Source organism: Argentina silus (assembly GCF_951799395.1).
Source record: "Argentina silus genome assembly, chromosome: 8".
NCBI lineage: Eukaryota > Metazoa > Chordata > Actinopteri > Argentiniformes > Argentinidae > Argentina > Argentina silus.
The window spans coordinates 9,360,358-9,376,227 of NC_139662.1; the positions used below are offsets into that span (position 1 = coordinate 9,360,358).

Genomic DNA, 15,870 nt, shown 5'->3' on the forward strand with positions numbered 1-15,870 from the left:
CATGCATGGCCCTAACCCTCCTATTTATCTCACTATTTGATTGAGGAGGAGAAGATAAATATGTTTTAGTGATCATTACGCAATTTTAACAAGCTCTCCAAGTGCCTGGGTGTGGGCTGGTTTGCCGATTCTCAGTAAGAGTGCTTCATCAGTAAAAGCTCAATACTGAGGTTGACCATGAGAGGGATTTTATATATGAATTATGCATGGTGAGAACCATATTATTGCAATCCATGCTGATACTATTTCAAGAATGACAGAAACGATAGTTCAAGATGCAAACGTTATTTTATTGTTCACGTTGCTTTTTTTTTTGTCATGTCACTTTGGTCATTTGCCTCCAGATTATGAGATATGGAAGTGGAGTTGCTTGTTAATTTAGTCAAATGCAAAGAAAATATAAAATCACAATTTAAATGTCTTTCTTTCTTTAATCTACCTCAGCGAAAGATATGTCTTGCAGAGGTTGTCATTCTAAACTGCAAGACCACTTTTGTTGACATTACTCTGCCGATTGAGATGGCAGTAGTTCGCCACCTGCTGTTTACATGTAGGACTACAACAACAACATTTGGTATAGAGCTGGTTTACCTGATGCATCCCACATTTTTAAATGTGAAATAAATTGCGCCCAGAATCTTTTCACCAATGGAAATATCGAGCTGGGAGGTAAGTTGGAAGGCATAGAGCTTAGTGTACAGATTAGTATTCTATTTCTCTTAGCCTAGGCACCATAGATGTTCAGTACAATACAATACGTTTCCTTAAACATAGTTGTAAAGTATAATGTCTGATATGAATACAGGATGAGGAATGACGGTTGGGCCATCACAGTGATGCTGCAAATCAACAAATGCATGGTGTTGACAAGACTATAGATTCTATGGCATTTCCTTTAACTTTCTCTGTTTGGTTGGATAAAGAGAAATTAGCTGTACAACTACGAGACAGACAACACAGGGTATAGCATTCGGATTAAATGAATTTAAGATCATTATATAATTTTTTCATCAATTGCACAGTAAACAATTACTGTATCAGTGTGATCCACACTCAGTCGGAATACTGATAAGACATGTCTTCATTGCAGTATTATAACCATGATGAATGGAAGATGTTATGGACAGTGATATAATGTGATTATATACATGGCTGTTTAAATGTATGTACATGTGAGGGCAGAGACATTCCATTGTGTGGTCGGTGGGGGGGGGGGTTCCAAAGTGGTTTGTTCCTGGGTTTGTTTTTCGTTGCCGTTGAAAAGCAGCTCTTTCTCAGTGGTTCTTTCAAAAGCCGGTGCTCTCCACCATCCCGTAGGCCTCATAGAGTTTGTTGAGGAGATCCTTCTTCTCCTTCTCAGGCAAGAAGCTGGAGTTTGCAGAGTTTATATTCTGCAAAAGAAGAGGATCAGATCATGAATCATCAACACTGGGTAAAAAAAATGTAAAACTTGGAATTGTATGGTCATGAACCACAATTCTAAGTGGGAAGTGTTAAAAGGGGTGTAGCTTTACCAGCCTCTTGAATTCCTCCTCAGTGAATCCCATGTACTTCTGGGCGGTGACGTAGTCTAGCTGCAGGGTTGAGTTGAAGATCAAAGGGTCGTCTGTGTTCAGCGAGTAGTTGGCCTTATCATTCTTGAACCTGCACACAGAACACAACACTAGACATTCAGAGGAGATCCAATAAATCCAAACAAATAAAACTGGTAAAAACATCCAACTATGGCTATATCTCTACAGCAACCAAGCTGCAGCTCTGTCACGCCCTCCACTTCCTCCTAGTCGGTGTCAGTGTCTCCCTCTCCCCTGTCTGTCTGTCCGTGTTTGTGTTGTGTGTGGGCGTGGCCAGGCTCCGGTTCTCTGTCATCATCTCCACCTGCCCGATCTACACACCTGCTGTTCATCAACTCATCACCTGGCTGTATTTAAACCCCCGGCTTCCCATCCACTCATCACCAGATTGTTGTTTAGTGTTCTTACATGTTAGTCTCGTTCTCGGCCTCTTAGTCTAATAGATACTTAGTCTTTGTGTTTGTACTCTGCTTTGATCATCTTTTCTTTATGCTCCAGAAACCCTACCTGGTTATCCACCTGTCTGCCTGCCTGACTGCACTACCCGCCTGCCCTGCCTGCCTAGTCTACCTGCCCTGCCTACCCTATGTGCCCGCCTGCCCTGTCTGTCTGCCTATCTGCCTGCCCTACCTGCCTGCCTGCCCTACCCCGTTTGCCATTCCCCCCCTACTGGTCCCGTTCCCTGCTTGTCCCTCATTAAATACCTTATTGTTTTACATTTGTGTCCTGACTCTGTCCGCGCCTGGGTTCATTAGATCTGACCGTAACAAGCTCCTTTGTATTAGGATTAGAGAAAAACTACTACTGCTTGTGATTAAGTATCACTCTAGAATAGAATGTATGAGTGTCATTTGTAGAACATGGCAACTAAAAATATTTGGAATTGGTGTTACTTGACAGCTCACCTGATGACAGGATGTTTGGTGAAGTCAGGGTTGCAGGCTCCTGTCAGTTTACTGGATATGGGACACACCTGAAAACACACATAACATCACTCAGTCAAGTGTGCGTGTGAATGCGTGTAATATGATGCATACAAATGGGACACATTGGTGCTTGTAAGGTTCAGTAGGGCTGATCTTGTAGGAGTCACAGTCCTCTGCCTTTCGGGGGGAAAGAACATTATACTGACGTTTTCCACATATCAGATCATAGTATGAGACACAGTCTGAGATCTTTCCACCAGGGGGCAGTGTGTCACTGTGTCATCAAAGTTCAACATTGTTGTTATTACAAGGGAGTATACATATAATTCCATTAATAAACAAAGCACCCAGGGTGATGGATTTGGAGTGATCAAATGGGTTGAATTAGGCACACATACTTTACATGACATGGCATATGTGGTCGAATTACATCATCACGAGGGGACCATTATCATACATGAAATAACTTGGAGTAGAGTTTGTTTTTTTCACCTCAAAATGCATGTTCTGGGCCAGCAGCTGTTTGTACAAAACTTGGTCCTCCAATGTTCTGTAGCCATGTCCAACTCTCTCAGCCTTCAGGACCTCCACTGCCTGATACAGAGACATCAGATATGGGTCAAGAAACAGATTTAAACAATCTTCTCACTCCTGCGTTAGTTACAACTCTGGCTATTCTGGGACACACACTGTCTTTGGTTGCATAGTTGCCTGTCATTTTGAAAGATGGATTCCATACAAACGTGGTTCACATAAGTCAGTGAAGAATTCCAGCGAGAAATGAAATTGGATAGTGATGCACGGCCCACAGTATACTATGTCTACACTGTCAGTGTGGCGTCTCCATATCAAAAACACACCATATACAAGAGGAGAGGAGATATATTTTGCAGAGTCATATCACTGGGGGTGTTCAGTACGACAGACTTAGTGACAAACCTAAGTGAAAGTTAAGTGAGATTCATTACCAGTATAGTGGGTGTGGTTGTGATTTGACTAGTTGTTATTGCTGTTACGGACGTTATGGGTCATGTTTGAACTACGACCCAGAGACTTTAGAGGAGAGCTCACCTCTTTCACCACGGAGGCAGGGCCCACCTCTCCAGCATGAACCGTCCTGTGGACCCCACATTGCACTGCTTCCTGTCAACAACACACAATACAAAACAACTTCATTAGTCCATCTGTTGGAAATGTGTCTTTTGTGCTCTTGTCAATCCTCCCCCACCCCTAACCCCTTAGACACACACATAATCACATACCCCATAGAGAGGATCACAAAGCCAGCCACAGTACAGCGTCCCTGGGGCTACATAGTTTTGGTGTGAAGTATCTTGCTCTATGGCATAACGGCTGGGGGTCGTACATAAGCCATAAAACACATCAGCACCACACTTAAGTAAACCATCTGGGGCTTACATTAGCAATACAGTGCCTCCTGAAAAAAGCGTTCATTGTATTGTTCTGTACAGCCTTGTGCTATAAATGATGGATGGAGAGAAGAGTATAATTGTCTAGGCTTCACAGATTCCAAGAACAGATACTAAGGACCTCATGCCATTATCACGAGTGCCTTTTGTTTCTGAGGGCGAGACTAAATAAAACTGAGAGAGACTGAATCTCACAAACAGCTCCTTGATGTTATTATTCAATTCCATGTTCCAGCAAATTGTTCCTTAGATGAAAAAACAGCTTGGCTTTTCTGGTCTTAAAATCTGAAACGAGAGCTTTTCAACACAACCGTCCATATTAGGACATGAGAGTGGCTTAGAGAACAATATTTGCGCTCTCCCATTGTTGGCTCTGGTGTTCCTCACACATGATGATTGAAACAGATGTTACTATGTCCACATTTAACACTGGAACCTCTAGTTAACATTACTAGCATTACCAGATGTTGTCCTAAGGGGAAAGATTGAATGTTTCTTTGTTGAAGTCAAACAGAAATAGCCACATGCAAGAGAGATGTAGGCCTATGTACACCGCCCAAAATAAATGTTTGTTAAACGGCATCCATTGAAGTCATCCATTACTAATGGTTACTTTATAAATGTCCCAATACAAACTGACAGAGTGGATTTATTGCTCCTTTGTTATTTGTAAGTCCTTTGTTATTCTTGAGATAGCTTGCTGTTTGAGGAAATGACATTCCCCATCAAATGTCTCATAAAATATATAAAGTATCACTGCAAATGACCGTCAAGTACATGTACTGCATGGGTACATGCACTGTACCTGTTTACCATAAATTCCAGTAATATCCCTGCGCAAACACTCAAATTACAAATGAAGGGAATTCAATTATTTGTTTATCACGTTACCTTGACAACAGTGGTCGTTTTGAGAACTAGATTTCTGAGCGCAGAGCAGAAACTACCACAATCTCTCACAAAATGAATACTTAAAGCATTATTTTCATGTCACAATTATTTGTTTTGTTATGTAACCGTTGTGTAATAGCAATAAGGCACGAGAGGCTGTGCTTTATCGTCAATGAAGTCACAGCTGATGGGTTTGCCGGCTCCGACGCGAAGCGGAGCCCCTCAGCTGTGACTTTATTCACGATAAAGCACAGCCTCTCGTGCTTTATTGCTTCAGTAGATCAATGAGTTATAATGGTAAGAGAGGTGCAAGTTATGGACAGGTTACAGAAAAGTCAACCAATCAAGGGCCTTGCATGGCTGCCATTCTGCAATATTCCTAATAAAGATTGGTTGTAGTTTAACTGATGTTATCTGACAGAAAGAAGCCAACAGAGTCAAACATAAAGAATGTTTATAGTGTTGACAACACACCTTTGCACTGAAGCAATACGCACCCACCTCTTAAAAGTCTTTTGCAAGTTTGAAAGTGTTCTCCCACATATATATATATATATATATATATGTGTGTGTGTGTGTTTGTGTGTGTGTGTGTGTGTGTGTGTGTGTGTGTGTGTGAGACATGACTCATAATAATGGGACACAGTGGTGCCTGTAAGGTTCAGTAGGGCAGCGGTCACCTCATAGGCCAGCCTGTGTCCTGTGTAGGCCTCACAGTTGAGAGACTCGTCCCCTGCCAGATCAATGGCCACAACTCCCTCGTTACGATACTTCTTACACAGCTCCACCACTTCCATAGACCAGCCTGCACAATGCAACAAACACGTATTACAGGACAGCAAATCAGTATAGTTGAACACTCAGGATCCAACATTTCATTTGTATGTGTGTGTGTGTGTGTGTGTGTGTGTGTGTGTGTGTGTGACGTGTTATGGTAAAGCTCTGAGCTGATGGTGTCCAAATGTTACAGTATGAGAGGCTTTGTGAATCATGCCAAGCATCCCTGGTGTAATGCTACTGGAAGCAATGATCAACAAGGTAGACAGCGACAAAGGTAATGTCAAAAGCAGCCTGAATGAATTCAGAGCTCTGTCCAATGGAATATCTGCACCAAAATAGCTAATGACATTTGCTGACAAAATAAAAAAAACTGAGCTATGCACTGGAAAGTCAGGAAATGACTATAGTACGCTAATGCCTACAGGGATATCTGTTGTATAAGAGACTATGGTAGCTTTAACACATTTGCAATGGTTCGTACAGTCACAACACACCCATACAGTATAAGAGCCCCTTCTTACAGTCTGCATGATAATCAGCCAATGGTGATATTTAAAAAAGAGACCGAAAAGACCCAAGATCCACATCATCCATCTCCAAAATGAGTCCAAAGAATTCACAAAATAAATGATGAGACCAAAAGGAAAATGCCCAAAAGAGGTATGGCACAGTAAGTATTTAGGGAGTCTGAACATGATGTGCTTTTGAGTGGGAGCTGTTTGGCCTGCGCTGTACCCTGCTTCCTAATGAGGAGGACCACCACGGCAGGCAGGCAGGCAGGCAGGCAGACAGTGAAAAGGGGCTCTCTTTTCTCTCAGGCCTGTGGCCAGTCATACAGTACAGGAGCGTGAACAGTGCATTACTTGGCATGTGGCGCATGCAGCACAGAATGGACCTGGCTTTGATATTGAAGGCCTTCTCTCCCTCGCTCAGGCCCTGGTTGACCAGGTGGACCACATCGTCAGGGCTCAGGTCACCTCTGGGAGAAAGACACAGGGGACAGAGTGATACAGAGGACAGAGGGTGAGATCAAACCCCTCATTCACACGACAGTATGTATGGAAGTATCTGAACCAGAACAGTCTGTCGGCCCTGTAGTGTGTGAAGCCCCTAAGACAGTGCCAAAGAGTACAGTGCCAAAGAGTGATCTGGAAATATGGCTTCATCATTCACATGTTCACACGTTTCTATTTGGAACATTACTCAAGAGAATAGCATAAACACTTCACTTACTCTTTTTGGTTCCATGGAATGGGGTCCACTTTAGTGTTTGCCAGGAAGTGGGGGCTGTACCTCACCTCTACGTAGATGACCCCCTCTTTGGCTTTGTCCTCCACAAACTCATAGGCTATCCTCTTAATGGCCTCTCTGTCTCCCCTGCCAATAGAGCACATTACAACAACGTCAGTGGGAAACAAAGAGAAAAGGATTCAAGTATGACAACTCTAGATGGGTAGCTCTTCATAATTACTCTCGTTTCATCATCATGATTACAATTCCTACTATAAATCAATGGGTATTTCATTGGTTTGTTACTGACTTATTAAGTTATCATAAAGTGTGAAGAGCACATTTGATAGATAATACAAGCTATCATTTCTTTAGCTCTTCCAGAAATAAAAGTGATTCTTCACAAAGTATAAGTGCAATGTCCTAACTTGGTTTTGTATGTACACATAAAATCTGCAGTACTGGGTGATAAAGGGAAGGGAGAGGGACATTCTCGGAGCAGCCCGGAGCAGTGCTTTTCCCTTTGGCCTGCAGAGTGAGTGTTTCTCTGAATGGCTGAATAGTAATCTGGTGGAAATCCTCAGCACGCCACGACTATTACTGTCATTGGGCGGCTGAAGGCTCCCGCTGACCTTCACTTGGCTGACACTGAGCCCTTCGGCCAATAGGCTGTCAAGAGCAGAGGACTGTCAACCTACAGCAACATCTAGATAAATAAGGTAGATAAAGGATGACATGGAAATATTATGGAGGTATTTCTCATTTTGATACCTGTTCATAATGCTTCTTCTTCTTTTTTTTCTTCTTTTTTTTAAGTAAAATCAATAAATATCACTGTGAAACAAATAATCAATGAAATTGTCTGCGCAATCATGCCAACAGAACCAGGCCAGCAAGCACCATTTCCCCTTTTCTGTGGCTTTGCCTTGACAACACAGTTTCTATTTCACATCACCTGATCTAGAAAAATACACTGCTTTCAGCATTTACGCTAGAAGTGAATGCTTGTTATGTACAGACCTGAATGCCTGTTGCACCCTCCCCCCTCCCCTCCCCACACACACCGCCTGCGCTGCCCATCCATTAACACACACAACAATCCGCCATGAGCCAAACACAGCTAGCAAGTTCTCCATGTTGTAGAGAGGAAGCAACGTATGCAAACAAGGCTTTCAAGGGCCTTGATAAAGAATGCTTCATTCAGCAATAACAGCCAGCTGCTGTCATACCACTACAAGCCCCAATTGTTTCTTTTCATGCTTGTGGGACGTTGCTCCCTGGCAGGCAGCTAAAACATTACATTTCACCCTTTCCCAGTCCTACACAGTTCCGTCTTGACAGTGGGAGAGATTTGGTTCAGGTCTGCATAAAAGGTAGTGTGTAATGGGAAGGGAATCCATAACAATAGGACATGAAAGGTAGCCTGGAAATTGAGGCTAATACTGTAACGACTCGGACTCTCTCTCTCTCTCTCTCTCTCTCTCTCTCTCTCTCTCCCTCTCTCTCTCTCCCTCTCTCTCTCTCTCTCTCTCTCTCTGACTCTGTCTTTACGCTAGAAGTGAATGCCTGTTATGTACAGACCTGAATGCCTGTTGCACCCCCCCCCCCCCCCCCTCCACACACACACACAAAGACACCTGACCGCAGCGCGACGTGTTGCTGTGCTGCGTGATCTGCATGTGAAATCACCCCCCTGGGTGCCGCAGGAGGAAACGTTACAACAATGTCTAACATCCAGTCACTAAAGAGGGATGGAAGACCCATCAAGCCTGGGCTAAAGTGTTCTTGAGAGCTTGTTGATGGCCGGAAACCAGCACTTTGAAAGCATACATTATGTTCAGTAGATTTACAACCCGGCCACGTAACTGTCGATGGTTATGATGCCATCATGAAAAAAAAAAAAATAGGACGGTACCACACCTCAAAATATAATTCCCTGACTGTGAAATGTCCAAATTCAAATTCCATGGCACACGCCATTGTTTCACGTCAGATAGGCCGACTCCGTCTGCACTTGTCGGTCGAGGCTTCCGAGTGTCGCGTGGGAATAACCTGTCGTATGACAATGTGCCACACCCATGTCACACTAGCGGGTTGAACTTTCATCTCTATCTAAGAACTCACAGGTAGAACCAACAGCCTCCCTGTAGCACTAAGAAGGCAAACCATGACCTATGACCCTTCACACTTCATTCCTCTGGTCCAACACTCCCTCTCAAGTGAATCATTCTGAGGCAACACCTCCCTGTAGGGCCTACAGTGTAGGCCTACCTAATTCAGTGTAGCCCTACCTAATTCTGAAACTGAAAACTCACGTGAAGAACTACAGTGCAGTGTTTATTGCAGCATTTACAGTGACTCATATGGATCTCGTGGGCACTTACGCAATGACGTGCATGTACTCTGCAAACTTGCCCAGGAACTCTGTGAGAGTGGCAGGCTTGTGGACGATACAGATGTGGGTCATCTCCTCCACTGAGTCAGCGGGCAAGGTGATCCCTCGTCGCCTGGGGAGGGCAGAGAGGGTGTTTAAAGAACCGCTAGTTCATAGAGAGCATTATGAAATCAAAGCATCATTCATTTGTTTCTAATAGGGGTGCTGGGACAGAAACATCTGCTATAGAGGACACTCAAATACTCCAAATACTCCAAATACTCCCAACATATTCCTCTACAATCAATAAAGGTACATGTTGGAGGGTTTGAGTGCGCTGGCACAACTTTACAGTCCATACAGCAAAAACTCATTATTTAAAAAGAGTTTAGATATTGAAAACAAAATCAAATCTAATACTGTACTTATGTTTTAAATGGTCATCGAAACGAATCCTGAACAATGTCCATTATAATGGGAAGCTATTCTTAACTCACTTGGCGACGTCGAGGATGGTCTCCACTCTAATAGCGCCATCAAGATGCACATGGAGCTCAATCTGTTGGTGAGAGACATGACACAACAATAGTCACTTATTAAAAACTGAGATAGACACTCTTCCACCCAGACGGTCCACAATTATGTCCGACACAAGCACAGAGAGAGTGAGAGAGTGACAGCCACCACTTCCTCCTTGTGACCTGGTGCAATGTGTTGGCTGGACCACATCTTGAATGCAGCACGCGTGACTGGGCAGCACCAGCGCCGGCGCCAGTGCCAGCAAGCTAGCGGGCGAGCAGTGAAAAGGCCAGGGATACCAGGGAAGGTTAAAAAAAGAGCAATCTGCTCTGGCCCTTATTCCAGCGTTGAGAGGCATGAGTTATATAGACAGATGAAAGGGCCACGTCTCACCCACTTATACACCCCTGTAACAGCTGAGGCCACACTGACTGTGGTCATCCACCCAAGCCTCAAATGCAACAAACAATCCAGAACCAGTGGGTTTAAAGGCCGGGGGAGATACACTTTTCCAATTTAGTAACACATGTGGAAAATACAGTAAAGAACATCTTCGTAAATAGAATCGTTGAAAAGGAGCAGTTCTTCCATGAAGATGACCTGACCAGGAAAAACTCCTGGCCCGTATTATTATTACTACTGATGAGTTGAGCATGAGAAGGATATCATGTAATGAAGGTAAGAAACGACCCTGGCCATTAACAATGGCACGATAGGAAACCAGGGTAAAAGAAAACATCTGTACTGTATGAGGCTTTCCTGCAGGGAAAGCAGTGTGTAGACAGTACAGTGTAATTTACTGCATGCAATCAAGAGAGTGGACAAACAGTACATAACCTTTTGGACACACAAGTACCATGTGTTCCCTGCAAAAATCTTTTGATAGCTTTGCTATTTTTGACCACTTTGTTGCCAAACACTTTTCTAATACGGATTTTAACCATCGTGTTTTTGCAACTCTGCCTGCACTTGTATCCTTGCCTGCACTTGTGTATGTCATTGCATATGCATATGTCATTGCATAAGTATTATCGTTGGTTGGCAGTGTTGGCCAATGATTGCATTCCATCTGACTCGTTTTAGATGTCAACCTATAAAAACATTTTAAATACAAAAAAGAGGGTATCCTTGCATATGGAAATCGGAACTGAAGTTGTCGACTCACGCAGAAACAACTCTATAAACAACAATATAGACACAGAGACATGTAATTCAGAGGAAAACATTCCATATATGGGGAAAACAAACGATCAGGTCTGAACAGGCTTCACCCCATCAAAACATTCAACTTTTATGATCCTCATTAACTAACAACAGCTATCACATTCTTGCCAGGAATAATGACTTTAATCTCAGTGAGACACAAGCATGGAATGGAATGAAGAATGGTATCAAACACATCGAGCAAGTCCTGAGGCTGGTGGAGGCAGAAATCAAAGGACGGGCTCATTGTAATGCATGGACCGGAATGAGATCAAACACATTGAGCCAGTCCTCTGATTTCTACCTTCACCCTGGTCTACTACATACTGTACAGCTAGGTTGTCATAAGGTACTTTTCATATCTGCCATTTAGGTGACGCTTTTATCCAAAGCAACTTACATTGCAGTGAGTGCATACATTTCAGTATGTATGGTCCCAGCAGGAATCAAACCCACAACCTTATCATTCTTAGCGCCATGCTCTACCAACTGAGCCACAGAGGACCACTTTTTCAGTGACCACTTTGCACACTCAGAAATCAGGCCAGGATTCAAGGCCTCACATGACTGCTACTCAACACAGCATCTTTATTTAAGACACTGAATAAGATCAGGCGTCTGTGTGTCTGTGTGTGTGTGTGTGTGTGTGTGTGTGTGTGTGTGTGTGTGTGTGTGTGTGTGTGTGTGCGAGAGAGAGAGATAGATAGAGAGAGATAAACAGAGAGACAGGGAGACAGAAAGAGAAAGACAGAGAGACAAAAAGAGAAAGAAGTGCAGTGCTCTTGTTACTTGTAGAGAATGTGTTATTCTGTACTGTTTGTAGACAGTGTTTACAACAGCCATGAGTCATGAGTACTGTTAATGGACAGAGCGTCTCTGTATCTTAGGCCCATCTCTACCCCTCAAAGACCAAAGACTCTTAAAGGCAAGTTAATGGTCTTGGTGTTTTACAAGCCAATGCTATCAGAGACAGCTGGTGGAGTCATTTACACGTTCAGTCACACTCTGGCAATGACACTCATTATCTCTTAGACTATCCCTCTTTGTCTCTTATAAATGCATTACACGCAACGATGACCAGTAAGAAGCATATCATCTGATTATGACACATCTACTTGCTAATTGAGCCATATATGTAATGATAAGGAAACCACTAAGCACAATAACAATGTGTGTGCATATATTGCTTACATACTGTAGATACAGAGAACCCAGACAGTATATCAACCAACTTTATTGTGTTAGTGTATGCAAAAGCTACACCATAACTGTTTCATGGCTATTACATACAGTAATATGAATGTACTGTATCCTTATTATACTCAAATCATTATGATAGGCATGGCTGATTGAACTCTGAAAGATATGAGGAGGACCTCTTCAATGAGCAGAATCTCCTTCAAAGTCAATGTCACTCCTCAAGGTTGACCATCTCTGTTTCCCAATCCATTCCTTCTCACATTGTCACAGTCAGTGTAATATGATAAAAGGGAAAGGACAATGTGTCAGTGTCTACACACACACACACGCACACGCACACGCACACGCACACGCACACACACACACACACACACGCATGCACGCACGCACGCACACACACACACACACACACACACACACAGACACACACACACACACACACACACACACACACACACACACACAAAATTACAGGTTAGAGGAGGCTATCGTTACGTTTCCTCTTATCAGCTATCAGCTCTCCGGCATACAGTATACTCTGTGCATGTTGACGCAGAGCGATGACTCCAAAGTGCACGAGTGTTTGAGGTGCTTATAATGCCTATAGGTTAGAGAAGTTGAGAAGTTACTACATTTCTCGAAGTGTGGGAAGCCAATTTCTTACCCTTGCCCGTCTGAACAGATGCCCTTGTTAACGAACCGCACACGGTGGAGAACTGGGCATCCTCTCTAGAGGAGAGAGCTACTCTGTATGGTAATCTAATTTGACTGTCCTCTTTGTTCCACGTAGAACAGCATGACCTCTACAGGATCGAAGAGCATCAGCACAATAATACTGACAATATTAAATGATGATACTATGTGGTGAATCTACTGTAACCAATAGAGGAGGATTCATGCCTGAGACATCATCAATGAGTATGACATCTATTACATCTATATCAAATCAACGGGTATGAATATTGGTATATTGGTGTATACAGTAACCACCAATATCATAACTGTACGCTATACATACTGTTTGCCACATCTATCACTGTGCCCAATATGCACCTGCCAATCCCAGCACCAGTGCCAATACCACTGTATAATTAGTTAAGACTCTGGCTACTGCAAATACTATGTACAATCCCGCACTTGGACTTTTGTACCAATCTCCGTTAGGCGCACGTTTCTCGGGTGAGGTTTTGCGCTGCAATTGTATCTATTACGCACTGAAAGCACAAAAGAACTGCTATACTAGGGAAACGAATAGCCATGTGCTTCCTTGTTTTCGCAATATAAAAGGGAAAACACTTTGCTTATTTCTCGGAAATGATCTATAATATAATAAAGTATGTGTAGCTGAGAAGGAAGCGGTGCATTTGCTGTCGCCTAATACGCTAAATAAGTTTTACTTTGAACTGATACATCATCGTATTCAAATAGAACGTACCTTTGGTTTGTTAAATACCACTTGTTCAGTGAAGTGTTCTGCCATAGTGGTAGCGCTGTGACTGCCGGTGAATCTGTTGAGAATACAGTGCAAGTGGCGCCACTTCAAGCCTCTCGCGGTCAAGGCTCGAATCCCCAAGCCTATCCCCGCGTTCAGAGTAACCATTATATAAATGCCGAGCGGGACACGCCTTGGTCCAACCCACAGCGAATACTGAGTTTATCCTGCACCGTCATAGGCCTACGAGTAACCAAATCATTACGGATACATATCCACGGCAAGTATGTTTCTAAGATGTAACCTGTAGCTTGACTAGTTCTGGTGAATAGGATTAGGCTGCTGTCGGCTTTGTTCTCATATGCTGAGAGGTTTACCAATGATCTAATTAAGATCTGTCCAGGGCAGTACTGTATACATCTGGTTACGTAACAAGTCACCATACAGGCTATAGGCCTAATAATGAGATTAATTGAATTTCAATGTTAAATCAAATCAATCAAACTAGGACTGTGCTCTTTTGGTGGAAAGAGTAGCCTATATATGTTGATGATGAGGAAATAGTAGGCCTAAGCCTCAGGTATAGTATTTCACATCCTTGGGACTTAGGTGTCAGGTTTAAATTCCTCTGTTTTCAGATGGTTGCACTATTGAAAGTGTTCACCATGATCTTCATAATAATGCTTTAACCAAACTGACTAACTGACTCAGTGAAACTCAGATGATCTGAAACTGCATTGCTTCCTCCTCCACGGGCCCTCTTCCGCTTCCTATCTATCTTTTGCTGATATGAAGATCCTGTCACAGACAGCAAACATACCAACACTCTTACAGGAGAACCATTTGAAGAACCATTTTTGGTGCCATGTAGAACCCTTTTTGTTCCATAACCATTTCTACAGAGAGGGTTCTACAGTAGGCCTACATGGCACCGACATGGTTCTTCAAAGAGTTATCCTACAGGGACAGCTAAAAAGGTATTTTGGGTTCTAGGTGGAACCCATGGGTAAAACCTTTTCAAGATTTACATAAATATGGTTATTACATAATGACAACATGTCATGACATGTTATTTTGTAATATAACCACAGCCATTTTTGGACCTTTCATCTTTAATGCTTTTGCTGATTCATAAACAAGTTTTATGGAATTAACCCATGAAAGTTAAATTACCCCTGTGAGATCTGTCTACATCTTCTGTAACATCAAAGCTGTTAACTGCTCAAGCCGTTAACTCTACTGCCCGTATGCAAATTTGCCATGTCTGATTAAATGAAATAGGCACAGCTTATTGGGTATGGCAGTTTGTGTTGGCAAATTGACATCATTTTGGCATGTATCTTTGCAAATTTGATAGATATTAAAGATCAAGTATAGCAGACTATTTGTGTGAAGGGTACCCTTCGTACTAACATACTATAGTGTCATGGTTCTCTATAGCAGTACACTCTTAGAAAAAAAAGGTTCTACCTTGAACTCAAAAGGGTTCTTCAGCTGTCCCTGTGGGAGAACACTTTGAATAACTCTGTTGGGTTCCATGTAGAACCCTTTTGGGTTCCATGTAGAACTCTCTGCCTTTCCACACACATGGAACCCAAAAGGGTTCTACATTGAACCCAAAATTGTTCTTCAAAAGGTTCTTCTCCCATAGGGACAGCTGAAGAACACTTTTGGGTTCATGGTAGAATCTTTTTTTCTTAGAGTGTAAGCCTGATAGGATTTAGCACAACTCTGTGGTAGGGTGAACAGGAAATCAGACTTGATCTTAGATAAATGCTGTGGCTTGGGACTGGTGTGAATGTGTGCACTAGAATGTGTTTACATTTAGACAGGTGCTGTCTGTAACAGAGTTCCAATATGCATGTTTTAGGGATCATCTATACTTACTATTATGCTAGTATGCTACATTATACAGAATATTGTTTTAGTGTGCTTTATCTTGCCCATGTTGCCTACACAAACTACCTTACTACTTGCTTACTCATGCAGTTCACTGTTCTCTGAATGGAGAACAGGTGTTCATTACTTTATTGGGTTCAATGTTCTGTAATTCTTATCTAACGCAAATTGAGAGGTAATGGGAGGTCTATGTAGTAGAGGACAGTAGATGCTATCTTCTCATTACTGTGATATTAATTAATCATTAATTTAATTTCCCCTTTTTTGTATTCTAATCAATACTGTAGAGGAATTGTTAATGTCAGACTTATGTATCTTACGTATCTACAGTACTCTCTTCCTTCACTATGAATCAAAGTGTAATCGTTCTGTTCTACCCAAAACACTAATGTTTGTGTTCGCATTTATATTG

At 42.5% G+C, this 15,870-nt stretch overlaps 1 protein-coding gene across 1 annotated transcript; it reads right to left on the reverse strand.

Annotated features, from left to right (window-relative positions):
- Positions 1-269: 269 nt before the first annotated feature.
- ada (adenosine deaminase) lies at positions 270-13,691 on the reverse strand. Its single transcript, XM_083674387.1, has 11 exons — positions 13,563-13,691; positions 9,703-9,764; positions 9,216-9,338; positions 6,835-6,978; positions 6,465-6,580; positions 5,502-5,626; positions 3,572-3,643; positions 2,993-3,094; positions 2,480-2,547; positions 1,515-1,644; positions 270-1,391 (listed from the first exon to the last, which is right to left on the reverse strand). The coding sequence occupies exons 1-11, from the start codon at positions 13,605-13,607 to the stop codon at positions 1,287-1,289; spliced, it is 1,092 nt and encodes a 363-aa protein (XP_083530513.1). The 5' UTR covers positions 13,608-13,691; the 3' UTR covers positions 270-1,286.
- Between the last annotated feature and the right edge of the window lie 2,179 nt (positions 13,692-15,870).